Below are 27,769 nucleotides of genomic sequence, written 5' to 3'. Positions count from 1 at the left end.
AAAAAAAACTAACCAAAATTTAATATGAACAAATGATACAACTGAAAATACTTAATAATAACAATTGAATCAGGTAAAATACCAAAAACTATGAGAGATGGAAAAAGATGTTATAAAAAAAAGTTAAGGATTTGTTCTCCCATTGCATATGTAACAGGTGAAGTCTGAAATAACTGAGGAAACAAAGGTTCAAGCTTCTGAGCATATCAATTTAGTGAGCAGTGCATGCTAATTGTATGTCAAATTGGGACCATACCTCCTCAACTTGGCACTGGACCCCAAATACAGGGAGAAAGAGATTTTTATGCATTAAAAGAAAACCAGATATAAACCAGGATACAAGATTGGGTAATCTGATTTCACATTAAAGGAAAGATTAGGGGCTTTCCAAGTTGGGAGAAAGCAAACAATTGCAGTTCCTTGAAATCAGGAAAAAAGAGGTGTCCCACCCCCCCCCCAAGTATCTGTATTCAATAAAAGGAACAATGAAACAGTGACTGGTTGACCAGTACGGGGCCAGTGTTCAAATAAGACATATGGGTTGCTTGAGATGTATAGTTGTGGGAAAACTCCTTACATCATTCTTTGGATCTGACTGGATTTCTGGTCAGCATAACCGAGGTCGTTAGTTAAGGGTCTCTAAGCAACAGGGCTAGTCCAGCTTCCCAGCCACACTGGGCTAAGTTCAAACAGTGCAATAAAGTTTTTTCACAATTGGACTAGACCCATAATTGAATAGAAAGGGAACTGAGCTAGATCAAGAATTGAGTCACAAGATGGAGTTGGTGTGGTCCACTCAATTCCCACAGATAAAAAGACACAATCAAGTGAAATTGGCAATGCTTAGAAAATCACAAGGTTAAATAATAGCTACAATACTAATAGATTGTACAAGAAAATTAGGTTAGAAGAGATGAAAAATGAGAAAAAATAACATTACAAAAGAAAATATAAGATGCAAAGATGCAAGAAACAGTACACGCTACTTTGGAAAAAGGAATTACACACAGTTGTGGAGCAGCAGGAAATACAAGCTCCCTCTGAAAAACACACATTGAATTATCCAAACTTTTGGAAAAGACAGACCTAAGTGATGGATCTATAGGATAAATCACAGCACTGTAGTCAGGGTTTTTTTCCCAGAATTGGTGAAAATAGCCAGTGAAACATAATTAGAAGTAATCCACAAGATACAACAAGAACGTTGAGGGTAAGGGACTTTTTTGTGTGTGTTTTCAGTCAATAAATATTTGTTGATTGATCAGTCCAGATGGAAAAACTCCAAATTCAACACTGCTAGAAGCTCCTTATTTTTAAAGTGCAACAGTACAATAATTGAAATGCTAGTGTGTGCTACAAGAAGTGAAAAAATTACTAACCAATAAACAAACATTAGGATCACTGCAGATTTCAAGAACAAGGGAGGAGAACAGAAATTGGAAAAAAAGGCATTTACAAAATGAGTTACAGACCTTGAACCCTTAGCCCATAGAATACATGCTCTATGAAAACAGGAGTTATTTTAAATGCAAACAGCTATTAGGTTGAAGAAAGATTTTAAAATATCATGCAGGGGTGGAGTGATAGCAAGAAAAGATTTATAAATAGCGTATGAGGATGGAATGATACCAAGAAAATAATCTGTATAAAACATTTCCTCAAGTGTAGAGAAAACATTTTCGATTAAAGGCATTTTTAGTGGGGAAAATATAGGGATAAAAGGTCCTACATTATGATTTGTAAAAGCATTTGAAACCATAAGCTAGTACATACAGAAAAGAAATTCTAGCAGCATTCCTATTCATGTAGGTATTAAGCAAGACTTTGGCTTTCTTAATAGCAATTTTACAAATCTTAGCAATAGTAATTAAGACATGAAAAATAAGCATTGGAAATAAAGAGGTGAAAATATTTCCATTTGTATATAATGTGATTATCCTTAAAACTAAAGAAATAAAAAAAATAAATGTCTGCTAAAATAGCAAGATATGAGATGTTTTCACAGAATCATTCCCATGAATCAAAGGAAAATGATGGAGAAATAGCCTTTCTAATTACATCAAAATATTAAGTATCTGAACATTAACTTATGAAGACAAATAGGCTTAAATAATTTCTAATTGATTTTAACAAATTAAGAATGAAAATGTTCATCCACTGTTCATGATTATGTCAGATAACAAAAATGACAGTACTTGCCAAACTGACATGTTTTATGCATTATCAAAACATCAGTACTCTCATAAAACCAGAAAATACTTTTAAAAAGGATAACAACTCACAAAAAGTAAACCAATACCCAGGCTTGGCCCTAGATTTCAAACAAAAGAATAAGCCTACCTCCCTTCTTTGCAAAGGTAGAAAACCATAGGTGTAGAGGACTACATGCACTATCAGATACAGTCAATGTGTTAATTGGTGTTGCTGATCTTTTTCAATCTTTCTTAAAAGTGATCCCTTGATAGAGTATTGGTGGAGGGATAAATTCATAAATAAGTGGAAAACTTTTTTTTTCGAAATCAAAGTGGACTAGCACTACCAGATGTCAACATTCCTACATAAACAATAGTTATAAAAACTAGTTTTAATTGGTACTAGAAAAAAAAAACAGCAGTGACAGAAAAAATTATAGAGTGGGTAGCAAGGTGGTGCAGTGTATACAGTGCCAAGCTTGGAGTCAGGACATCTCATCTTCCTGAGATCAAATCTGGCTTGACTCTTACAAGCTGTGTGATGCTAGGCAACTCACTTTACCCTGTTTGCTTCAGTTTCTTCATCTGTAAAATAAGCTGGAAAAGAAAATGGCAAGTCACTCCACTATCTCTGCCAGGAAAACCCCAAATGGTGTCACAAAGAGTTGGACATGAACAACGGAGTGATAGATAAAAAAAACCTAGACAAGTCTATGCCTTATGTTTTCCAGTTCAATTTTCACATAGGAACAATGATGGTAGGATTCACATTCTAGCCCAGGGGCCTAGTGACAACTTTTATATAAATGACAACAAACATTTTTAATCAACTTTCAATAATATATGGGGTATATATCCCTTCAACATCAAGCTTTCACATACATGTGTGTATATACACACATTTTTTTTTTTTTTGCCTAGGCAATGGGGTTAAGTGAAAGAAAAAATATTTTCCAAATTGTGAAGAGGAACATTTTTATTCATCAAGTAAAAAAAACTGGAGATCGTTTGGATTTGATAGTTAAAGAATTCTGCACAAGAAAATATAGTACCTAAAAGTAAAAAAAATAGATTGGAGAACATTTTAAAAATAAGCAGAGTAGATTAAAAGGGACATCCAGAATTTATAAAGTACTGATGACTTACCTGTGGGGCAATAAAAAAATTTCCCACTGAAGTGAGACATGAAAATAGACAATTTTGAAGGAGGAAATGAAATCTGTTAACAACTGTAAGGAAAAATGCTCAGCCTTGCTAACAATCAGAAATGTCAATCAAGGCAACTTTACAATATCAACTTATTCCACTAGAACAGCAAAAATATCAAAATTGGTAAAGTCCAATATTGGGCTGATGGGAAACGTTACTATTGGTAGATTGTAGAGTAGTGCAAACATTTTGGAAAATGTGCAATAAATCACAGAACGTGCCTTTCAACCTAGAAATTCCATCACTAGGATTCTTTCTGATGGGTGTGGGTGGTGGGGTTACGGAGTTGCAGGAGGAAGAGAACAAAAAGCAAAACGGTGACTTGTTATAGCAACGAACTAGAAACAACCCACATGTCCAACAATTACAAAATGGCTTCATAAATTATGGCATAAACACGTAAAGGAATCGGGTCATGCTCTGATACTCAAATGGATAAGTGAGATCATGACTTGAGAGTTCCTTGCAGTTGATGCAGTTCACAATCCTTCCATGACTACCCTTCCTCTGTGACTAGCCCATGTCCTTCCTAAGTTTGCCACAGGGGTTTTACCCAACATTCCTTGCTTTCTCCTGACATTCTAAAGAGTCCTCTGGTTTAAACTTGTCACAAGCTTCACCTGCAACGTGACCAGCCCATCTTCACTTCCTGTCATACGTTTTTCCTCGACGACATCATTTACTGGTTTAAAGTTCTTAATTGCTTAGATGTTGTAGCCTGTTCACACTTGCTATGTGCTTCTCCATTTTCCTCTGTGTGATATTTAATTTTAATTCTTTGGAGACTATTTTATTTCATCTGCTGCTGTCATACTGAAACAGAAAGAAAGTTGGAGTTTTTTAAGGGCTATTATTTCCACGGTAAGCTGAAGGCTATTAAAGGAGCTCTGCAAATTCTTGATGGCAATCCAGCCCAATCTACTTGACTCTCCTGCCATAAAAATGATAGATATGCATAGTACAAGGAAATAAGGAAATACTTAAGTGAGATGATACGGAGTAGAATCAATAGAGCCAGAACTAAGTACACACTAATTACCTTTTTTTTCTCTTTTTAAGAGATGAAAACAGTCAAAGATTGCACAATGTCAAACTGGTCAAACTAGTAAAGGGACACAAAGTGAAAGCATTTTCTGTGTGTTCTTTGTTAATATGTTTGGTTTTGCTTTGTAGAAAGCTGGAAGTTTCGGGTAAGATCTTGTCCTTTGTTTTTGTTTTTGTTGCTTTTTGTTTGAGATAGTTATTCTGTCCCTAATAAAAGTAAAAATTTTAAAATAGAAATTGTTTCCAGCCACAGCAATTTATAAAACTTTGGTGGCATACAAAAGTTCATTGCTGGAGGAAGTGCCCTGATGAAATCACAGATCTTTGAAGCATATATTTTAAAATCTAAATGTGCTGTGATAAAAATGTGATAACCTTTGAAAGTAAAGGAACTAAACAAATACAGGTTGTACTCAGTTATCTCAGGTTATATGAGGGTAGGGGAAGTGCCTTATGTTTTCCAATTCAATTTTCACATAGGAACAATGATGGTAGGATTCACATTCTAGCCCAGGGGCCTAGTGACAACTTTTATATGAATGACAACAAACATTTTTAATCAACTTTCAATAATATATCCCTTCAACATCAAGCTTTTACATACATGTGTGTATATACACACATTTTTTTTTTTTTTTTGCCTAGGCAATGGGGTTAAGTGACTTGCCCAGGGTAACACAGCTAGTAGATGTTATGTGTCTGAGGTCACATTTGAACTCACATCCTACTGAATCCAGGGCTGGTGCTCTATCCACTGCGCCACCTAGCTGGCCCTATACACACATTCTTAAGGGTAGGAAATCACAAAAAAAACGAACATGTATTTAACATGATAGATATCTTGTAATTATATATGCTACCAAGTTCTTATATCTTTAGAATTCCTGATGTTCTGTTTTTTTATTTTCAAATTTTATTAAATGTTTTATTAGAGATTTAATGAAAATCAATACAAACAACTAAACTTGCTTAGTAATTATTTACATTTAAATTAGTTTCAACACAAACTATCAACTCTATTTCAGTTGTTACTAAGTCCCCAGTAGGAATCTTTGTGCCTTCTTTCCTTTTTACTTTTTCCTCATATAATTTTAGTTAGTGAGCATCCCCATTCTTATAACTATTTTTTCATTTTGCAGTATTTCATAAAGGACTTTCAAGTTATTCTTCATACTTGTTGGTCTTAATTGCATTATAATATTCCATTGCATTAATCTATCACTTATTTTTTCAACAAATACCCTGTTGTTGGACATTTAGGGTGCTTCCAACTTTTTGTAATTAACATGTAATGCTGCCATGAAACTACTTGAACAGATACATTTTTTGTCATTGTTTCTATAAGACTTCCAGAGTATATTTACACCAATGGATTCACTAGGCTAAAGGGTATGACTATTTTGTAACTTTACTGAATATATTCCAATTACAAAAAAGAGGCTACAAGTTTTCAGTTCTACCAGCAGAGTATCCATTCCTCCATAGCCCCACCTGCTCTAAGTTTCTTTGACTTTTTAATTATTTTTCCAATTTCATGTAAGATAGGTATCTCAAAATTGAATCTTAATTTATTTTTTTGAAAGTGAAAAAAGTATGTTTTAATCTGCAGTCCATTCATTAGTTCTCTTTCTGCAGGTGAATAGCGTTTTTCATCATGGGCCCTTTGGAATTGTCTTGGATCATTGTCTTGATCACAGTATACAAGTCTTTCAGAGTTGAACATCATTACAATATTGTTCTTACTGTGTACAATGTTTTCCTGGTTCTGCTCACTTCACTTTGTATCAGTTCATATAAAACTTTCCAGGCTTTTCTGAAACTATGTTGTCATTATTGTTGTTCTTTCAGTAATGTCCAACTCTTTGTGACCCTATTTGAGGTTTTCTGGAGTAGTTTGCCATTTCCTTCCCTAGCTCATTTTACAGATGAGGAACTGAGGCAAACAGGGTTAAGTGACTTGCCCAGAGTCACACAGCTAGTAGGTGTTTGAGGCCAGATTTGAAATCAGGAAGATGAGTCTTCCTGACTCTAGACCCAGCACTATATCCACTGTGCCTCCTAGCTGCCCCTTCTGAAACCATCCTGCTCATTATTTTTTATAACACAATAGTATTCCATCACAATCATACACAACTTGTTCAGCCATTCCCCAACTGATGGGTATCCCCTCAATTTCCAATTCTTTGCTACCACAAAAAGAGCTGCTATAAACATTTTTGTACATGTGGGTCCTTTGTACTTTTCTTTTATCTCTTTGGGATACAGAACTAGTAGTGGATTGGTAGATTATTAGCCTTTGGACACAGTTCCAAATTGTTCTCCAGAATGTTTGGACTAATTCACAACTCCACCAGCAGGGCATTAGTGTCCCTAGTTTTCCACATCCCCTCCAGCATTTGTCATTTTCCTTTTCTGTCATGTTAGCCAATCTGATAGAGATGAGGTGGCATCTGAGAGTTGTTTTACTTTGCATTTCTCTAATCAATAATGATTTAGAGCATTTTCAATGTGTCTTATTAGTGGAGTCAATCAGTTATTCAAATGATTATTAACATTTTGTATTTCCTCTTTTGAAAATTCCATCAATATGCTATTATCATTTAGACATTGTAGATTGGGAATTATCACTGTGATTTTTTTTCTTATAATTCCTTGTATATCTTAAATGTCAAGTTTTTAATCTCATTCTTGCTATATTTTTCCATTCTTTTTCTATTTTGATTTTCATTTTTGTTGCTCAAAAATTTTTAAATTTTAATGTAGGAAATCTTGTCCCCAATAGTTCCTTACATTTTTGGAACTGAAAAAAATTAATTTCCCATAATTGAGTTAAATATTCTATTCCATTTTTTTCTCCTAGGGTTTGTTACATTCACATCAATCTCAACCATCTAGAGTTCACTGGGTTATATAGTGTAAAATGTGGTGTCCAAATTCCTTCCCTTCCAAATTGTCTATCAATTTTCCCAAGTAGTTTTGTTAAATAATATGAGTTTTTATTAAAAGCACGTACAAGTCAAAATAGTTACCAATGACATGTTAGTGGATCTAGAAAAATCCAACAAATTCAACCCAAAATTTATTGAAACAAATGAATTTGGCTAAGTTGAAGGATACAAGATTAACCTATAGAAATCATCTGCATTTTCATAATAATAAAAATCATGAAAACATAAAGCCTTATTTACAATAGCAAGAGAACCATGAAATTTTGAGTAATTCATTTACCTAAGAAAACATGAGTCCAGTCTTATTTTACAATGTAACAAAGATGATGGAAAACTTTAATCAGAATTATGAAATGCATTGTCTCTTTTGGGAAGATTTTTATAGTCATCTTTGAAAGTTTTAAAGATACTTAGGGTCATGTAGTTGCTTCTAAAGAAATTAAGAGATTCTTGTTCTGTTTACCTTATCTCGTAAATTTCCCTCTACTAGTAACTACCATAATTAAGATTTCAATTTATTGTATTTGATAGGATTGTAATTCTGCTTTGTTGAATTATCTCATCACTAACAGTTTTATCTCTTATCTTGATGTTAAGTAGATCAGTTCTGCCTAGAAAAAGTATGACCCAGCCCTCGCTAACAATAAAATTTTCATTTTTTGATCCATTGTCATATTGTGGAATCACATGTCAAAAAACCTCAAAACTTTGGCTTTAATAGTAGGCAAACTCAAAGGCTATAGTCATGAGCTTGATTCTAAACCTACAAATTTATAAGATCCCCCTTTATTCATAATACTTTGTTATCCTAGAATAATTGATTATGATGGGAACTTTTTCCCCTCAGCTTTTTTTTTTTTTTTTTGGCTAGGCAGTGGGGTTAAGTGACTTGCCCAGGGTCACACAGCTGATAAGTGTTATGTGTCTGAGGCCGGATTTGAACTCAGGACCTCCTGACTCCAGGGCCAGTGCTCTATCCACTGCACCACCTAACTGCCCCCCCGACCTCAGCTATTTTTAAGGGTTGCATATGAGGTGTAGTAGGCAAGACTGCTCAATTACTAAGATAAGAAAGAAAGAGTACATATTGAAATAATCACTATTCTAAAGTATTCGCATATTTTGGTCTGTAATTATGATAAAAACATTTTTCTTACCTGATTTTTGGAGATGAGAATGTTATCATTGTAATTCTTATGTATTTTTGTAAGGAAAGGTCTCCAGTGCCCATTGGCTCTATGCCTATTACTTTGGTTCAGTCAATTCTGCTAGTAAATGTGGAGCTATGACAATGCCACAAGTTTGCAGGGTCAGGAAAGGACAAAAGTGTAGTCTGAGATCTGAATATATGTTGTGAATGGCATTGGAACACAGGCCCAGAAAAGCCTTTTGGGCAAAGCCATTGGGATAATTCAACTAGTAAAATGTGTTTCAGGACAGCACAAGGCTTGAAATAGGGAATATGATGACTTGAGGATTCAAATAGAGATAGATTCTTTCCTATTTGGGAACTAATGAAGGAAGAGGAGGAGCTCTCATTGCCTTGCCCTGGATCAAAGATTTAGGCTGAAGTAAACTACAAATAACCCAACTGGGAAGTCTCTAGGAGAGAGATGTACATAAGAAGTCCCTAATTAGTTGAGATAGGATTTGAACCATTATTCTTTCTTCTACACGATGGCTGCCATTAATACATCCTTGCATCTTAAAAAGTTTCCTTAGTTTTGGGGGGGGGGGGTTTCTCTGTGAAAGGACTATTTCATACTTCCTCTCCTATTTAAAATATTTATATATAACATAGCTAGCCAAATCAGAATTGAAATCTTGGATGAACTGATTTACAGAAAGATTTCCAATGAAGAGGAGCCCATTACTTCTTGAAGCAACCCATTCCAAATTAGAATAAATATAATTGTTAGGAAGTTTTGCCTTACATCAGCCCCAAATTGGATTCTCTTTATTTACCTAGTGTTCATAGTTCTACCCTTTGGGGTCAGATAGAATAGCTAATCCTTATTCTGTATAGCAGCTCTTTAAATACTTGAAAATTATGATGTCCCTCTCTCCCCCAAAACATGTCTTTTCATACTAAACATACCCAGTTTCTTCAGTCTTTGTAGTATCATTTCTAGTCCTCTCTATAGCCTGGACCCTCTCCCCTCTGAGTATACTCCAGCTTCTCAGTATTGTAGAAGACAATAATCTGTACTAACTCCATAGCCATTATTTATAAGTAGCATATGCCACATATGTAAAAACTCAAGTTACCACTCCATCTTTAGAAAGTTCCTACAATCATTTGGTCAACAAGTGTTTAAGTGCTTCCTATATGCCAGGCACTATGCTAGGTAGAGGAGATGTACTCAGCTCTGCATCATTGTCTGAAATAATACAACACTGTGTCCATGATTTGGGAATATTGAGACCCTGGAGCACCTAAGTTTGTCTCCTGATCTTATACATCCTTACAATAAACCTTGCTTGAAACTATAGCCTCTGAGTGCCTTGCATGATCATTTTCTGCACCTCTGTACAAAGTGCAAACCTATAAATGGGTAGACTAGCACAGAATTGGTAATAACAGTAAGATGCAGAAACTGAACCCAGAAGTGAGGATAAACAGGAATAAACATGGAAAGATGGAGTCTCCACTTTGGGTTGGATGGGTGGACCTAAGTAGGGTTTTTTCAACCCTCAGGTGGGCTTGACTGGTGACACCAGGGTCTTCTATAAAAGGGAAATGAAGCAGGAAGCAGTAGGTAAACGTTGAGGTCAGAATCTTGGGAAGGAGTAGGCAAAGCAGCACTGGGCTATGGTTTTGAAGGAAAAAAATGGAAAGAGATCAATACCACTGCTCATGACTACTTGACTGTGGACAGAGTGGAAATTATTGAGGAAAAGGCATTCAAACTCAGGCAAAGTTAGAGAGCATGGTATGGATCCAGAAAGGTTGGCTGAATTTTTCTTAACTTGGTGTCTGATGACCACAAGGTCATTTTCCACAAGGAAAGCTTTATTTTGTTGTTTTTTTTTTCAGTGTTAAATCTATATCCATGTGTGTGCCTGTTGATTTAATGTGTGTACATGTGTGCTAGTGCTAGTAGTAAATCTGATTAGGAGAGTACTATTTCTTTCCCTGTTACCTCTAGGATCAAATATAAATTCCTCTGGCATTTAAAATCTTTCAACCTAGGTCCCTACCTATTACCTATCCAGCCTTATTCCACATTACTCCCTTTCACATTCCCTAGAGTCCCGTCAAACTGACTTTCTTACTTTTTGTCATACAGAGTACTCTATTTTTCGTTGTCTCCTGTGTCTGCAATGCATTCTCACCTTGCCTCCACTTATCCGTCTCCTTCAGGTCTCTGGTATTGCCCTCTCCCTCTTCCCCTACCCCCCATTACCTTGTATATGTCTTCCTTAAGAGAATGTCAGAGGCAGTTCTCCTGAAAGTTGGGGACGGTTTCACTTCTGTCTTTTTACGCCTAGCAACTAAGACAGTACCTGCCAAAGTTTATGCTAAATGGTGACTTACACAAAGATACTAGTTTCCTGTCCCAGGTGAGCCAGAAGAGAGAGGTTCCGAGATGCTGTGGGAGAAGACAGACCAGAATGGGTATGAGGAGGGTAGGGAGAGAAGGTCGGCAATGGCGGCCTCTGATTGGTGGAGAGAGCCTCGCGTCCTGGCCCCTCCCCTACTCGCGCAAGTTAATTTATTTTTATCACAGTTTATTATTTTTTCCTTTCCACTGCTCTCCCTGCCTCAACAGAACAATTTTTCAAATCCTTCATAATAAATACGCTTAGTACAGCAAAACAAATTTCCACGTTGGCCATGGCCAAACTTGCAAGTCCACCTCTTCTGCATGGCCGGCAGCATGATTCATCTTCAACCCCCCGGACTTGTAGAGTTTCGCTTTTTGCTAGAGCTCTGGAGACTTACATACTCTTCCAGGTGCCGAGAGTTAAGGAAAGCGGGGGCGGAGGGGTCGGAGGCGGGGTACAAGTCTTGGAGAACCTCCAATAACTGAAGTCTCTGCAAGGCAGAAGCCGTGGCATTTTGGGAGTTGTAGTATTGAGGATCCCTGAGCGCAGGCGCAATCCCGAGCCTCGCCTGAGTATGAGCTAGATTTCCTGTAGCACCTTTGGTCGGAACGAGCTGGAGATCATTCTAGGTCCCGGACTCATTCCCAGGTATTTAATGACTTGGCCCCGATTCCCCACCCCTACTCCTAGATTCTGGATCAGGTAGATCCAGAATACTGTGCATGCATTTCCCTTGAGGATGTGTGTGTGTGTGTGTGTGTGTGTGTGTGTGTGTGTGTGTTTGTGTGTCCCAGATGAAAGATCTCCTTATATTCTTGTAACTGCTTTTGTGTGTGTGTGTGTGTGTGTGTGTGTGTGTGTGTGTGTGTGTGTGTGTCCCAGGTGAAAGATCTCCTTATATTCTTGTAACTGCTCAGCCGCTAATTCTGGGCTTTGAGCAGAGTAGGTGTTTATTTAACTACTTTGAAATGCTCATTAATATTCTCATCATCTTCAATTTACCTTGTATTTCATTCTTTATCTACATGTTGTATTCTGCTGGCCTACTCACCCACTGACTGCCCTAGCAATGTCAGCTCCTTGAGGGCAGGAACTTTCCATTTTTGCTTTTGTATCCTAGGGTCTAGCCAGCTGCCTGGAGCATAATAGCTGCTAAGTGTTTGTTGAATTTAATTGAATTATAGGTTTGTTGGATGAATGAAACTCATTTTTGCCCTTTTGTATGTACAGCTCTTTACCTATCTCTGCAGTGCCTGCCCTTTGAGATCCAAACTGAGGCTGGGGCTGCTAAGTCCTGACTGTTACCGATTCCATCTTCTTTGTGCTCACAGCATCCCCATTAGACTCTATAGGTGTCCAGTGTGGAGTACTAAAAGGAGTATTCTACAGAGGAGGCAAACATCTCAGCTCTAGTGATGGTCCCTCCAAAAGTGACCTTGCCTTTAAGCCTCCAGGCCCTGGAAAGCAGGAATCCATCCTAAGAGGAGAAACATTTGGTATGAGACCTTTGGCTAGAATTTCAGGAAACAGCAGGGTTTGTCAGAGGCTGGTGCTGGAGCAGTTCCCAACCACCCAAGTTGGGGTTCTTTGATCTCTTTCCCCTAATATCTGGCTAAACAATGTTAGAGTGACATCACAACATTCAGATGCTAAGGAGGAGTGAGTGATCTTAGAGAATCTGACCAACATGCTTGGGTAGAAAATTGAGCATTACAGAAACTAAGAACGAGTTGTGGTTTGGCCATATAGGAGATCACACCTAGACTAATTGCAGTAGCCTTATTAATACAGAAGAGAACATTCTTTGACCTGAAATCGCCTTTCTCCTTATAAAGTTTGCTTAGTAAGGTGGGTACTTTGTTCCCTGTGGGACTTAAGCATACCCTGCACTGCACCCCTACTCTATACTCACCAAGGGATGATTCTGGGAAGACATCAAAGGCAGGATATTTTAATGGGTCCTGGGTCAAGACTTGGAGTGGAGAGGAATTCAGGAGGAGAGGAATAGAGCAGAAAATGCTTTGCAAATGGGTAGGTAACACATTAAAAGCTTCCTGAACTATAGCTTGACAATTTGGTGACTGTAGAAGTAGGTTTTGGTTGGTACTATATAGGCTGTGGTGTTATAATATATATCTATTCTAATCTAATGTCTTAGAATGTACTAAGACCACAGTGATAGGATCTTTACTCTGTAGACCTTTCTTCTGATTCCGGATTGAGGGTGGGGCTACTCCTTTGACCTCCAGCTTCCTTCCTAAGGCATGGTGGGTAGATATAATAACACCCAGTTGTGCTGTGAGGATTTCTAGCTTGGTGGGTCTGGGAAGCACAAGACAAGAGATTTCCCTCATGGCTTCTTTCCCTTATGCAGCTCCGCCTTGTCAGGAATCCACCCTTCCTCAAGAGAGGAGCACAGAGTAGGAAGGAATGAGTGCAGGACTGCTTATGACCAGGTCACAGGTAAGTTGGGGTTCTTTGATCTCTTTCCCCTAATACGCCTTCTCCTGCCTGAGAGTAAAAACATTTTCTTCCCTTACGCTGGAGCTCATAAATGGCCTTCCTTAAAAAGTCCCGTCCAGGAAACCTGAGCAGTTATTTGACTCCAGAGGACTGGGAATGTTTTTCTCATGTTCCCAGTTTACCTACTGCTATTCCACAGCGTCCTTCTCTTCTCTCCCAAGATCCAGTCCTTCAATCAGGATATGCAGTTGTATTCTCAGTACTATGTTCAGGAACACTGGCAAAACATAAGAAATAGAAGACACAGGCCTTGTCCTTAAGAATCTTCTAGTTTCATTGGGGAGACAAGACATGAACATTAAAATCACAATTTTAATTATTTTTAACTTATAGAAAAGTTATATAATGCAAGATGAGTCAAGATCAAAATGAATGGCATGGACAGTAAATATGAGTTCCAGGAAGGTACAATGTGGGCTGTAAACTCTTTTGAAAGAGGTGGGATTTGAATTGGCCCTGATAGACAGGATTCGAATAGCTATAAAAGACAGCTAAGGGAAAGCCAGAGGACGGGCGATCAAATCCTTTTCCTGATGCTCTGTATTTGTATGAACTTGGGGCTAAATTCTGTAAACTGGAAAAACAAAAAGGTTACACTAGATGACCTCTAAGGCCCCTTCCAGTTCTAAAGCTCTAATCCTGTCATGCTATGAATACCATGAGTAAAGACTTGGAGCTGGAATGAACATGTCCTTTATAGGAATCAGAGAGAGGACTGACCTGGCTTGAGTTGAGGTTGCATTTTAGGAAGTAGTGAGGAAATAGAGCACAGCTTGGTAGGGTGAAGCCCTATTGTACTGGGCCTTGAATGTCAGATTAAGGAGTTTTGAATAGGTCCTGTAGATAGTTAGGGGATACTTTCTGTTCTCCGGGTTTTCATGATTCTGCTCTTCCTTGGTGTTCATACTGGTCTGACCTCTCTTCTATCTCCTTTGTTATGCCCCCTAACTGCATGTGTACTCCAGGATTCTGTCCTAAGCCTTTTCTCTTTCTACCACGTGGTGACCTCATCAGCTCCCACAGGTTTAATTATTATGTCTACATGGATAACTCCCCAATTGCTATCCAGCCTTGGGGTCTCTTCTGAACTTCTATCTTGCATCACATCACTAACTGCTTACTGAGAGTTTGGAACAAGATATCCCATAGAGAGCTCAAACTCGGCATGTCTAGAACAGAACTCATTGCACTTGCACCTGCCACCCCCACCTTGGACCCATTCCTCTCCCAAGTTTCTCGATTGCTGTTGAGGATACCACCAACCTAGGTGTGTCTTCCTTAACTCCTCATTCTCCCTCAGTTCATGGAGCCAATCAATAATGGATTTAAAGTCGGAGAACTTTGTTTAACTTGATACCATCACTATCTAAATGACCTTGGACATATCGCTTAACCTCCTTAGGCCTTAGTTGCCTCATCCTTAAAATGACAAGTTTGGACTAGATGACCTCTGAGGCCTCCCAAGTTAAAACACAAGCTCTCTGAGGCCAGAAACTGTTTAACTTTTGTCTTTGTATCCTGAGCCCCTAGCACAGTGCCTGGCACTATAGTGGTTACTTTAACATGCTTATTGATTGACTAAAGAAGAAATGACTTTTTGGGTGGAGGGGGATGAAAGAAGGAAGAGTCTAAGATGTCTTCAGGATTTCTGCACATTGTGCCTGGAAGAATACTGATCTAGATAGAGCAGGTGGAAGTGACTGTCTCACTGTTTGAGACTAGGCCCTACAGTATGTAAATTATCATTGAAAGTTGTTCCAGATGAAAAAATTTTCACATGTAAAAAATGACGTCCAAAAATACTCCCTTTAATCTCAGAGTTTTTAATTGTCTAAGAGTGGCAGGATCTGGAGAAGCCAGTTACAGGAGCCTGAGGTTGGAGTTTATTGATGTTTTCCCAGACAGAAGATATTTATACTTTTCTGGACAAGAACTTAAAATCCTGGGAGCTATTTTTCCCGTAGGAGGATGAATGCACAATTTAAGATTTATATTTTTACTGTCCACAGAAAATCAAGAACTTACCTATTTATATTAATTGTAGGCCAAATTATAGTTAGGTGGATTTGGAACTAGTTGAATTCCAACCTTTGGAGTCCAATATTGAAATCAGTGAGTAGACATTAATGGCTTCATATATACTTGAAGGGAGTGTCCCAGGAATCTGTCCTTGGTTCTGTGTTAACATTTTTTATCAATGATTTGATAAGGTGTAGATGGTAGATGGCAGACTTACATTTTTGGGGGACAAAACTGTCAGGGAAAGCTAACTCATGATGACAGGATCTAAAGAGATCTCAAAAGACTAATAAATAGTTGAACCAAATGTAATGTGGAATTTAATGGGAAAAAATTCAATTCAACCAAGATTTATTTGTGGTGGCGGTTGTTGTGGTTGTTCAGTCATATCTGGCTTAACGATTGCATTTGGGGTTTTCTTGGCAAAGATACCAGAGTGGTTTGCCATTTCCTTTTCTTCCTCATTTTACAGATGAGGAAACTGAGGTAAACAGGGTTCAGTGACTTGCCCAGGGTCACACAGCTAGTAAGAGTCTGAGGCCAGATTTGAACTCAGGAAGATGAGTCTTCCTGACTCCAGGCCTGACACTCTAGCTACTGTACCATCTAGCTGCCCAAAAGATTTATTAAGCTCCTACTATATATGAGCCACCATATTTGGTGCCAGGAAAATCAACTCTTTCTCCAGGATCAAGTATTATATTGGGAGATATTACATTGGCAAAATGCCGTATATATACATATAAGTTAATACAAAGTAATATCAAGAGGGTGACAATGTTAATAAGGTGTATGTGGGTGGAGATACTGAAAGGGTTCACGTTTTCAAGATGCCCACTAGGGGGCACAGCATGCCCTGGCCTGTCTGCAAGAAGAGAGGAATAATTGCAACAATAGTAATAGGACTAAGGCAGTGAAGCCCAAGCATGGTGAAGGAGCCTTCTGCTTTCCTCTTCAGTACTTCCTGGTAAATAAAAGGAGAAGCTCACAGCCTTGCCACCTTGCCACTTATCCCTTCAGACTCCTGGGCATTGCCATTCACCTTGCTAATGTGTGCAAAGACCACTGGATCTTGCCATCTGCCCTGCAACTAAACCTCTCTTTGTATGTTATACTCACGACATCCGTAACACTTCCACAGAAGTGTCTTCCACTTTTTGTGTGTGTGTGGCCCTAGTACAAGGTCAAACAGTAGGCTTCTCTCCACTCACAAGGCTACCATCCTAGTTCAGACCCCGCCTCTCATACCTGTACTATACAAGAGCCTACTAATTAATTTCCCTGAACCCTTTCCTTATTACAATCACTCCTCTACACAGCTGCCAAAATAATTTCCCTACGGGGTACAGAAATCTATCCTGCCCTACAGGAAAATAGAAGAGGAAGGGGATAAGAGAAGGGGAGGAGAGATAGAAAGGAGGGCAGACTAGAGGAAGGGGTATTCAGAATGCATGCCATCTTGGGGTGGGGGGAAGGGCGAGATGGGGTGAAAATTTGGAACTCAAAATCTTGTGGAAGTGAATGTTGAAAACTAAAAATAAATACATTTTAAACAAAGAAAAAAACAATTTTGCTAAAATGTGAGTCTGATGTCACTCACCTATTCAGTAAACTCCAGTGGCTCCCCTTAGCCTCTAAGATCGAATGTAAACTCTTCTGTTCTGCTTTTAAAGCCCTTTACAACCTGGACCCAACCTATCTTCCCCATCTTGTTACTCTTCTTCCCTCTATATACAGCCAAACCAACCTTCTTGCTATTCCTTACACATGACAGTCCCAGTTCCATATCTTTGCACTGGTTGTCTCCCATGCCTGAAGTGCACTCTCACCTCAGCCTCTTAGAATCTCTTATTTCCTTTAAAACTCTAGACGAGTAACATCTTGATCCAGCTAGGTGGTGGAGTGAATAGAGCACTGGATTTGGAGTCTTAGAGACTCCAAGTTCAAATTTGCCTCAAACACTAGCTATTTGACTCTGGGCAACTCATTTAACCTATCTGTGCTTCAGTTTCTTAATCTGTAAAATGAAGGGATTTAATTTGATGTCCTCTGTTCCCTTCTGTGATCTTTGATTCTATAGAAAGTCTTTGCTGAAACCCACTCCCCCAGGTGCTAGTTCCTTCCTTCCAAAAAATAAATTACTTTTTTTTAGTTATTGTGTGTATACTTATTTACATATTTAATAGAATTAAGCTGCTTGAGGACAGGGACTATGCCATTTTTGTCTCTGTACCCCCAGTGCCCAGGACATAGAAATTGTTCAATAATGCTTGTTAATTGATTCATTGATACCTTACCCCAAACCCAACTCTGTATATATCTTGGCTCTCTTGACCCACCCTCACATATCTAAAATCAGTGGAAGTAAATGTAACTGTAGATGGTAATTTCCATAATTCATTGGTCATCAGTATAAGGATACAGCTGCTTCTGCTTCCTGGTGCATGAAGAAAGTTGGATGCCATATAGTCCAGATAAGCCCTTCCATATTTTGCTTGTATTCCCACAGTACTATCATTTCAGTAATTTAATGCATAAATGGCAAAAGGTCAGTAGGGCCATAATTGAAGCTGTCCTAATTGAAGCTCACTTGGAAAAATTTGTTTTCTTCAGTCACTATCCCTAGGAATTCCTAAAGCAGGACAACTACTACTGAGGTGGATTCTTGGAAGGGCTTAGTGACTGACTCAAGAGTTGGATAGTACCGTGTTCCAATGTAGGAAGGGAGGGAGAAAAAAAGGGAATTAGCATTTACATAGCATTTACTATATTCCAGGTACATATTAATCACTTTTACCAATATTATCTTATAGGAAGCATTTGTCTTGCTATAGCCATTAAACCTAAGCATGCTCCCCAATGTAAGCATATTGATCTTCATGAGTATTTGGCCTAAGTAGCCATCCCATATTACTTTACTATAGGTTTTATGGCCCCGTTACTTTAAGCTCATTATATATTACTATAAGCACATTATGAATTACTGTGGCATGGCTGTCAAAATATTACTCACAATCTTAGGTTTTATTAATATGATTTGTAGTGTCTAGGGTGAGGGAGATGAAAAACCCATTACAGTCTGTGTTGGTCAGGCTAAATAGAGAATATTCTATTCTGTTGCGTAAGCTACATTTTAATGGGGACAAATAAACTGAGAAGGGAAAGACTAGCATGAAAAAGATGACATATGAACAATTAAAGAAAATAGGATGTTTAGTCTGGAAAAAAAGATTGAGAAAAATATAATAACAGCCCTCAAATATATGAAGAGTTGCTAAGTAAAAGATGGATTTGACTTGATCTTTGTAGAAGTCCAAACTAGGAACAATGGGTGGAAGTTAAAGTTAAAGGTCAAGAGATTGCACCTCAATAAAAGGAAGAACTTTTTCATATTTAGGAACAAAATTAATTGCGCTGCTATGAGAGAGAAAGAGACTCCACTGGAAGTACTCAAGCAAAAGTTGGTCGATTGAGGAGAAATGTAGAAAGTAATTGTCCATTAGATTTGAGATTGCTCCAAGTCAATGCTATGACCTAGATCAATGCTAACTTTACAATTCTGAATTTTCTGTGAAATCTTTTGTGATCCAAATCCAGGTTGGTCTCCTTATTCTGAGCTTATGTACACTTACTGTCTTGCCACACAACTTATCATTTTACTAGATCCTATCTTGTATCGTTTGCCAATTGAATTGTTATTTGTTTTAATACCAGTAAAAATATATGTTCCTCAAGGACACATTATATCTCATACTTCCGTACCAGCTATATAATCGGGGGAAGTGCTATGCTTATAATGGAGAATCACATAATTTATTTGACTTGAAACACTCAGGTCTCTGAACATTATCAGTACATATAATCTTATCCATTCACTTTGATCCTGCCAATTTTCCAAGAACACACCCAGGCTAAGCAAAAATGTGTTTGTCATTTCAGGCATCATTGACATTTAAGGATGTAGCTGTGGTCTTCACCAAGGAAGAGTGGGGGCAATTGGACTATGGCCAGAAGCACCTCTACAGGGAAGTGATGCTGGAAAATTATAAGAACCTGGTCTCGTTGGGTAAGGTTGATTTTCCTGTGTGATTTAGGGTCAGTCTTCTTATTGGAAACTTTTTCCCCCCTCAGTTAAGTTTTTGGGCTTCTAAAATACTTATCTGTGCAGGAAGTGAGTGTTCAATGATCTTATACTGCTAATCCCTTTGAGCATAGAAAGAGAATATTCCTGCTCTTTCTTTAAGGATGAAAAGTCTGCACTTTTATAGTATGAAATAGATACCTTTATAGTGCTAAATTTTTTTCAAATGCTTCAACTTTCTCATATTCCAGAGATTCTGAAGAATAAAGGGTTAGAGATTTTCTGTGATGTTTCTTCATTCTCAGAACAAATACCCCAGTAATTTGTCTTTCCATATGAGCAGGGCATAAAGGGTCCAAACCAGATGTGATCTCCAAGTTGGAACATGAAAGAGATCCATGGAAGGTAGAGAAAGAAATCACAAGATGTACCTGCCCAGGTGAGTGAGAGAAAACCAAGCAGGTCAGAGTCATCAAAAAGTCATAAGGAGGGGGCAGCTAGGTGGCACAGAGAATAGAGCTCTGACATTGGAGTCAGGAGGTTCAAATCCAACCTCTGACACTTGACACTTACTAGCTATGTGACCCTGGGCAAGTCACTTAACCCTGATTGCCTCACCAAAAAGCAAAAAAAAAAAAGTCATAAGGAGTTATAGTCTTAGAACTCTTGATATTGTAGTTTTGAGATTTCCCCAGGCCTGTGAGGAAGACTGAGGTCACTTGTCATGAAGCCTCAACCTCTATATATCATGTGCAACTTAATCAGTTTTCTTGCAGAATTCCAAACTGATACACTGAACATTTGAACCAATTCACAGCTTCAACAATAGTATGTTACTGTGACTGCTTTTCCACAGCCTGCAAGCAATATTTCCATTTTTTATTATTGTCTATTTAAGAGATGTGAGGTAGAACCTCAGAATTGTTTTTAATTTGCATTTCCCACATTAATGATTTGGAACATTTCTCATCTCCTTTGTTTATTGATTTATTGGGGAATAGGACTTTTATTCATAAATATTTGTTTCAATTCCATACATATCTTGAATGTCAGCTTTGTCCAAGTTATTAGATGAAAATATCCCCTCCCACCACTCAACATTTTTTTATTCTAGTTGAATTGAAAGTTGCCTGCTTTCTTCCTCCTGTTCAGTTCTAGTCCCACCTCATTATTCATCTTCAATGCCTTTCCAAGATGTGTGACCTGATGGACTAATTTCATCTGAAGACACAAAAGAAATAGTTTTAATGAAGAAGAAAATGAGTAATAGCCTTAAGAAACTGAAGTGGATACAAGGGAACCCATCAACCAACTTAGATTTTTAAAACATATACAAAAGATGGAATCAAAAGCCAATAATGGGAGAATTAATGCAAAGGCATTTCATGCACCTCTAAGAAAAGTATCAGAAATTTTAATTAAGGATCAGGATGAACTAAGGCTCATAAGGAAATGCTATACAAGAAAAAGGATATTTGTAGTAATTGGCAAAAAGATGAGTATCAAAGAGGGAATAGGACCACTGCTCAAAATGGATAAGATTCTGATAATCAATATAAAAAAGAAAACAGAGCCACTCAAAGCAGAAATATAAATAACTACAATAAAAAAAATATAAAGGATACAAGTAAAGGGAAAGATCAAGGCATCAAACAAGACTTTTTTTTTAAAGAAAGAGAGATAGGAACATGAGTTGGACCCTGAGAGCTTTTAGAATTTGAATGGGGTGAGTAGACAGTCCAGGTGGAGAGAAAAATATGAACAAATCTCTGGAATGAGAAATGAATACTGTATGTTTGTGGAACACTTACGAGCCCACCTAGACAAGAGTGGGTCATGCTTGTTTTGAAATAAGGCTGAATAAGTAGTATGAAAATGGATCATGAAACACTCTGAACGTCAGGTTAAGGATACTAATCTTTATGTTGTAAGCAATAGGAAGATGCAGTGTTCAATAAGAACAATTTTCACTTGGAGCCATTGGGTATAGTAGTAAAATGGAGGTTCAAGATCAGGGGGGAATAAGAACAGGAAGCCGGGATTTTAGACCCACAAAGGTCTAAAGATAGCAAAGTTATGGGAATCAGGAAATCAAATTAGAATAGAGTTAGTCTGGCATTAAATGTCAGATAAAAAGAGTTTCAATAGTGAGGGCAGATGATTGCCCACAATTCAGTAACATCAGGAGAATAAAACACGACACCTGTGATCAAAATGGGGTGCTGCTCCTGATAATGTGGAGCCAATGGTTTTCTCTCTGGCCCTTTGTAATTTTTACAGAATGTTAGCAACCCCAGCCCTGTAAGTGTGTGGAAGAAGTGATTGCATTTAGACAGAGATAATTATCGTCGTGGTCACAGAAAGACCCTGATAATGGTTAGGGAAGGTTTGGGAGAGCTGGGACTGCAGGGATCTTCTTATAGACTTGAGGATTTTTAAACAAAATGTAGACAGAAGTGTACAGGGTCAGTTGAAAAGGACAGGATCGTACTACAGTAATGGGAGTGATTGAGCTCTCTACGCTGACCTGAGTCTTGTTCCCACAATGCTGACATTTGCTCTTTGACACATCTCCACCACTTCACTTATTCCACTCCTTCATCCCTTCTATTCCACTTCATTCAGATTCTTTCACTTGCTTTCTGCCTTCTTTTTCCATTCTCATTCAGGATCATTGTGCATTATTCTCATCATTATCACTTCATTATTCTCATTTTAGTAATTTCCTTCCTCCCAACACAGGCTATAGGGCACAATTTTATCATTTTTCTTTTAGAATGGTATAACAGACATGAAGTCAAGGAGCCATTTTCAAAACAGGGCATTTCTGAAGAGGAATCCTCCAAAGGGTCCACAGTGGAAAGATTTACAAAGGGTGGCATCTTGTACCCTAAGCTAGGAGAAGTCTGGAAACTCAATGACCAATTTGGGATGCAGAGACACCTGCAACAAATGACTGTTTCCCAAAAGACAATGTTCCATGGAAAGACAGGTCCTGAGTGTAATGAATTTAGTCTGAGCTCAAACCTTGTTACAAAATGGGATGGTTTTACAAGAGAGAGTTGGTATAAATGTGATATGTGTGGGAAAATCTTAATATGTAAAACCCACCTAATTAGACACCAGAAACTGTGTGTAGGAGAAAAATCCTATGATAATAATGAATGTGCAAAAATTTTTAATGAGGGTTCATTCTGTAGGCAGCATCAGAGGGTTCCTGCTGGTGAGAAGTACTTTAAATATGAAAGTGGGGAAGCTTTTCAACTGCATGAAAACTTTACTCAATATAAGAAAATCCATACTGGCAAGAAACTCTCTGAATGTACTGAATGTGGGAAGGCATTCAGAATGCATGGACAGCTTAGTCAAAATATGATAGGAAATATTGAAAGCAGGAAAGCTTTCAATAAGAGTGAATTCCTTTTACAACATCAAAGGATCTATACTGGAGAGAATTCTTATAAATGTAATAATTGTGGGAAAGCTTTCAGTAAGGGTGCAGTCCTTAGGCAGTGTCAAAGAAACCATGATGGAGAGAAATCCTATAAGTGTAATGAATGTGGGAAAGACGTCAGTAAAGGTACGCTCCTTAGGCAACATCAGAGAATCCATACAGGAGAGAAACCCTATAAATGTAATGACTGTGGGAAAGCCTTCAGTAAGGGTGCACTACTTAAGCAACATCAAAAAATCCATAGTGGAGAGAAACCTTACAAATGTAATGAATGTGGAAAAGCCTTCAGACTGTGTGGACATCTCACTCAACATAAGAGAATTCATACTGGAGAGAAACCCTACAAATGTTATGAATGTGGGAAAGCTTTTCGTCAGAGTACAGACTGTACACAGCATCAGAGAATTCATACAGGAGAGAAGCCCTTTAAGTGTACTGATTGTGGGAAAGGTTTCAGCAAGGGTGCACTGCTTATACAGCATCAGAGAGTCCATACAGGAGAGAAACCTTATAAATGTAATGAATGTGGGAAAGCCTTCAGCCTGCATGTAAACCTTACTCGACATCAGAGAATCCATACTGGAGAGAAGCCCTATAAATGTAATCAGTGTGGGAGTCTCTTCAGGCACAGCTCAGCCCTGGTCAGGCATCAGAGACTTCACAAAGGAAAGTAATACTGGTTTTAATGACTTCAAGAAAGCTTATGTCATTCTTTATTCAAATACCTTATGATTTTGATATTACAGTTTGTCATCAGTTGAGATTTGGGGGGAGAGTGTTTGAGTGAGAAATATGCTTCTTTTCACATCCTACTTCAGCTGTATTTTATTTTTCCCTGTAACACATACCAGTTCTGATAAAAATTACATTTGTTAACTTCAAAACAATCTTCTGTTCAATTTGCCTAATGATTAATTTATCTGACACCAATTATTTAAATCTATTAAACACTTTTATATTATTTTTAATTACCTAATTTTATGATTTTTATCCCTTACTACAAAGTTTTATATCATTTTTGGTGATGTAACAATAGTGGTACCTGAATACTCTTCTAATGTTGATAGATATTAGAACAGTTGATCGTTAGCCTTATTGACTTCAAATGAATTGGTTTGCTTTTCTTAGATGTAAAGCTGTTACATGTGTAATGGGAATTATGGTTAAATGAATTATTAGATAATAGCTACCAAAAATCTCAATTTTCTTTAGAAGCATAATAATTATTTTAGTTTAAAAATAGAAATCAGGAGAAACTGGTCTATGAAGTCAGAGTGGACTGAAGGGAACTAGTCTCTTTACAAAGAAATAACAACTAGGAATACCAAAGAAAAGAGAAATAGCAAAAAAAAAAAAATTCAACCAACTAACATTTAAAATAAGCAAAGTTAAAAAAAAGAGTTTTGATTAAACTTTAAAATATTGTATTACAACTGAATCAGCTACAGTACCAGAAGCAATGGAAATTAAAAAAAAAAACCCACAGATATTCCAGGTCATATCCTCAGATGAATATATGACACATTAAAAGAAATCAAACCATAATTGGCAATGCTGTGAAATTCACAAGATCACATAAAATTCTATGGGGAAATAAAATCACTATTAAGAGGTATTGAAAACAAATGAGAAGAAATAAAGAATATTACCAAATTCAAAGAACTCTAAATTATTCTATTAGAAAACATAGATTCAAGTAACGAGACCTTAAGAATAAATCATAATGTAGCATTCTCTAAATGACTTAAATTCCAGAGAATTTAGAAAAAACAAAATAATGAGACACTATTTTTAAAAATCATTGGAGAAAATTTCCCCAAAATGGTTGAAATACCTGGTCAGATTCAATTATAAAGAATTCAAAGGACACAGAGAAGATCCCATGTGTATATATCTAACATGCCTTGACACATAGTTAATATCCAACACCATAATAATAAGAAAAAAATACTATTGTTAGAAGTAAAAAAAAATAGCAAGAAATAATATCATAACAGATTTTTCAAGAATAAGGAAGCATTGCCAAAATTGGAATACAAATTTTATGGAATTAAGAAGCATGGATCTTTATGTACCAACAAGATTCAGCATAAAGTCTTATGGAGTAAGATGGATATTTGACAAGTAAAGAGACTGAAGAGTTTTCAGAGACCTATTTACTTCATGAAAATCTTTGAAAGATAAACAAGCATCCCAGAAAAAAAGACAAATACTTAAAACAGGCACTTACAAAAAAAGCAGAATTCCCCAGAGCACTATATTGAGGATATTACTAACAAGGAAGAGATGGTTTCAGGTGGTCTCTGAAACTCACCAATATCCAGGAAGGAAAGAAGGAAAGATTATTAAGCACTCATTATGTGCCAGGCATTGTGCTAAGTGCTGGGGATACAAATACAAGCTGAAAGAAAGACAGTCCCTGCCCATTAGAAGCTTTTATTCTAGTAGGGGAAGACAATACAAATAGAAGCTAAAAAGGCAATGGGGCAAGAAGAAGATGGCATGATTCTAGAAACCAGAAATAGAGCTGGGAAGAGAATGAAGACTAGCTTGGGCCCCTTAACCTTCCCACGCCAGCCTCAAGAGTTATTTGTGCCACCGAGTTGACTGAGGCTTTGGAACTTCCATATTCATCTTTTCATATTCTTATAGTAGGAGCCAGAATCATCACCATTTGGGGGATGGGTTTCTTTGGGGAGGGGTGTGAGAGTGGGGTCACACACCTAGGCAGGGATGATTTTGCCATACATTCATTTGATAATTGTCTCTCAAATACCACATATTCCAACACATCCTTGGACATATCTTCTTGTCCATACATCAACTGCCCAAACTGGTCATATATGTGTATGAGTCTGGAGGGTGTACATGTGAACGGTGGCCTAACCATATATCTTGCTCTCATTCATCATATCTTGGCAGTGAACATAAACCTTCCATGGTGGTTCTAGAGATTCCTCAAAGCTCCAACATACTGCTTTAAGTTAAATGTCCCACTCCATTTCCAGGCAGCAGTGCTAGGTTACCAAGGCATTAAGTCAGTCATAATCTGAGATAAAGGAGAAAAGAAATATGCCACTGTTTCATGCCTTTCTGGACTTTGAATCTGGAATAAACTGTTAGAATTCCTAAGCATTGGAAACCAACTGAGCCACATACAAAGAAGGATCCCTAAAAAAAAAAAAAGGTGATATCTAAGGGAAGAGTAAAGCAGCATTGAGATTTCAAGAGCTGAAAGGATTGGATTGCTTTGGCTCATTTTAAACTTTTAGGTTGAGCAAACTGCCCAACAGGGAGATTGTAGACCTTTTCTTCTCATCTACAAATTTGGCCTCATACAGCCGGATATTGGAAAAAATTCACAGATTTCAGGTATTGTGTGGCCCTCTGAAAATCTCTGGTTACTTTTTAAAATCTTAAGGTTATTCCCATATTTCCATTCCTAACAGCAAATATTCTAAGCCAAGGGGCGAGGGGAGTGGGAGAAGGGACCTGTGGCCTCAAGGCCACATATGGCTTTCTAGGTGTTTGGGTGCGGCCTTTTGACTGGGTCTAAGTTTTATAGAACAAATCCTTTTATTAAGGAGATTTGTTCTGTGAAGTTTGGATCCAGTCAAAGGGCCACGCTTGAGGACCTAGAAGGCCACATGTGGCCTCAAGGCCACAGGTTCCTTACCCGTGTTCTAGGCCATAACCTTAAAAACATTTCAGAAGTATTAATAAATCTATGTGACCCTTGGAAAGGAATATCATCCTGTCACTTTTCAGAGAATTACTGTTCTGCCAATTTCTACATTAAACTAACTAATCCAGATGCCAAAGCTTCCTAGGAGGCTAGTCAGCAACTTATGCCCAAGGAGAGGCCAGGAATACCGAAGGCAAAGGTTCAGATTAATTAATCAGAGTGGATTGATTTGTGGCAGACCAAGAACTTGGTATCATTGGGTACAAAATATAGAGCACCCTCTCATATGTTGAGGTATTGAGGAACCTCAACAAAAATTTGCTGAACTTTTTCTGGGAAGACCTTGTAGAAAAATCAGTGCCATATTCTCTCATTTTCCAAATGTCCAAGGCAGGGAAAACATCTCTGCTTCATGGGTCCCACCATGATGTTATACTAAAGAATTCTATATGGAATGAAAATATGTTAAGCTTATATATGCATATTCACACAGGTATGTATACACATGTGGATATATATGTACATGCATGCTCATCATATATATGTTTGTGTATATACATAAGAATAAATACATAGGCATGCATAAGTTTATATACACATATGTACTTAATAATTCTGCAACATCATAAGGGAAAATCTCATAGTCTTGCAAGAAATAAACTTAGAAAAATAATTAGGAGTTTTTAATACCTCATTATCATTACACGATAAATTTATCCAAAAGTTAAGAAAGGAATCACAACTAAACAAAATATTACACAAATGAAAATAAATAGCTATATGAAATGAACCTTATGGGATAAGAAAAGAATATATCTACTTTTTCAGACTTTGGAACCTATATAAAAATTGTTTGCATGCTAGACCATACAGGAGACATAATAAATATAGAAAAGGAGAGATTCTAAACACTACATTTACAGATCATAATGCAGTAAAATTAATATATAATAATGCTATGAATAAAAAGTGTAGACCTCTATAGACATTTAATATTATATAAATAATAATAATAAGTGAAAGAGGAAAGTGTAAAAAAAAATAGGCCATATCAAAAATAATGGC

At 37.4% G+C, this 27,769-nt stretch overlaps 1 protein-coding gene and 1 pseudogene across 2 annotated transcripts; one reads left to right on the top strand and one right to left on the bottom strand.

Annotated features, from left to right (window-relative positions):
- The first annotated feature begins 11,508 nt into the window (after positions 1–11,508).
- LOC114046886 (zinc finger protein 383-like) lies at positions 11,509–23,940 on the top strand. 2 transcript variants are annotated; one of them, XM_027867488.1, is made up of 6 exons: positions 11,576–11,590; positions 12,274–12,438; positions 13,317–13,405; positions 19,424–19,550; positions 19,909–20,004; positions 22,342–23,940. In XM_027867488.1, exons 3-6 carry the CDS (start codon positions 13,373–13,375, stop codon positions 23,691–23,693), a joined length of 1,608 nt encoding a protein of 535 aa, XP_027723289.1. In that variant the 5' UTR covers positions 11,576–11,590; positions 12,274–12,438; positions 13,317–13,372; the 3' UTR covers positions 23,694–23,940. The 2 variants fall into 2 exon arrangements, with proteins under 2 accessions (XP_027723288.1, XP_027723289.1); XM_027867487.1 differs by lacking the exon at positions 12,274–12,438 and having other exon boundaries at positions 11,509–11,590.
- Positions 23,941–25,605: 1,665 nt separating this feature from the next.
- On the bottom strand, positions 25,606–27,078 carry LOC114046890 (annotated as a pseudogene).
- Positions 27,079–27,769: the final 691 nt, after the last annotated feature.

The sequence above is a fragment of the Vombatus ursinus genome, unplaced genomic scaffold, assembly GCF_900497805.2.
Source record: "Vombatus ursinus unplaced genomic scaffold, bare-nosed wombat genome assembly UNPS02014786.1, whole genome shotgun sequence".
In the NCBI taxonomy this organism is placed as follows: Eukaryota; Metazoa; Chordata; class Mammalia; order Diprotodontia; family Vombatidae; genus Vombatus; species Vombatus ursinus.
Note: the sequence above shows the minus strand (reverse complement) of the source record. Positions and strands in the feature narration are given on the sequence as shown.

What these genes read in the sequence shown, in the direction of transcription:
- LOC114046886 (XM_027867487.1), top strand. Translation starts at nt 13,373, where the DNA reads ATGAGTGCAGGACTGCTTATGACCAGGTCACAG. An exon ending in TAAGAACCTGGTCTCGTTGG is followed by an intron (nt 19,551 to 19,908) that starts GTAAGGTTGATT and finishes CCATATGAGCAG; the next exon opens with GGCATAAAGGGTCCAAACCA. An exon ending in CACAAGATGTACCTGCCCAG is followed by an intron (nt 20,005 to 22,341) that starts GTGAGTGAGAGA and finishes TTTTTCTTTTAG; the next exon opens with AATGGTATAACAGACATGAA.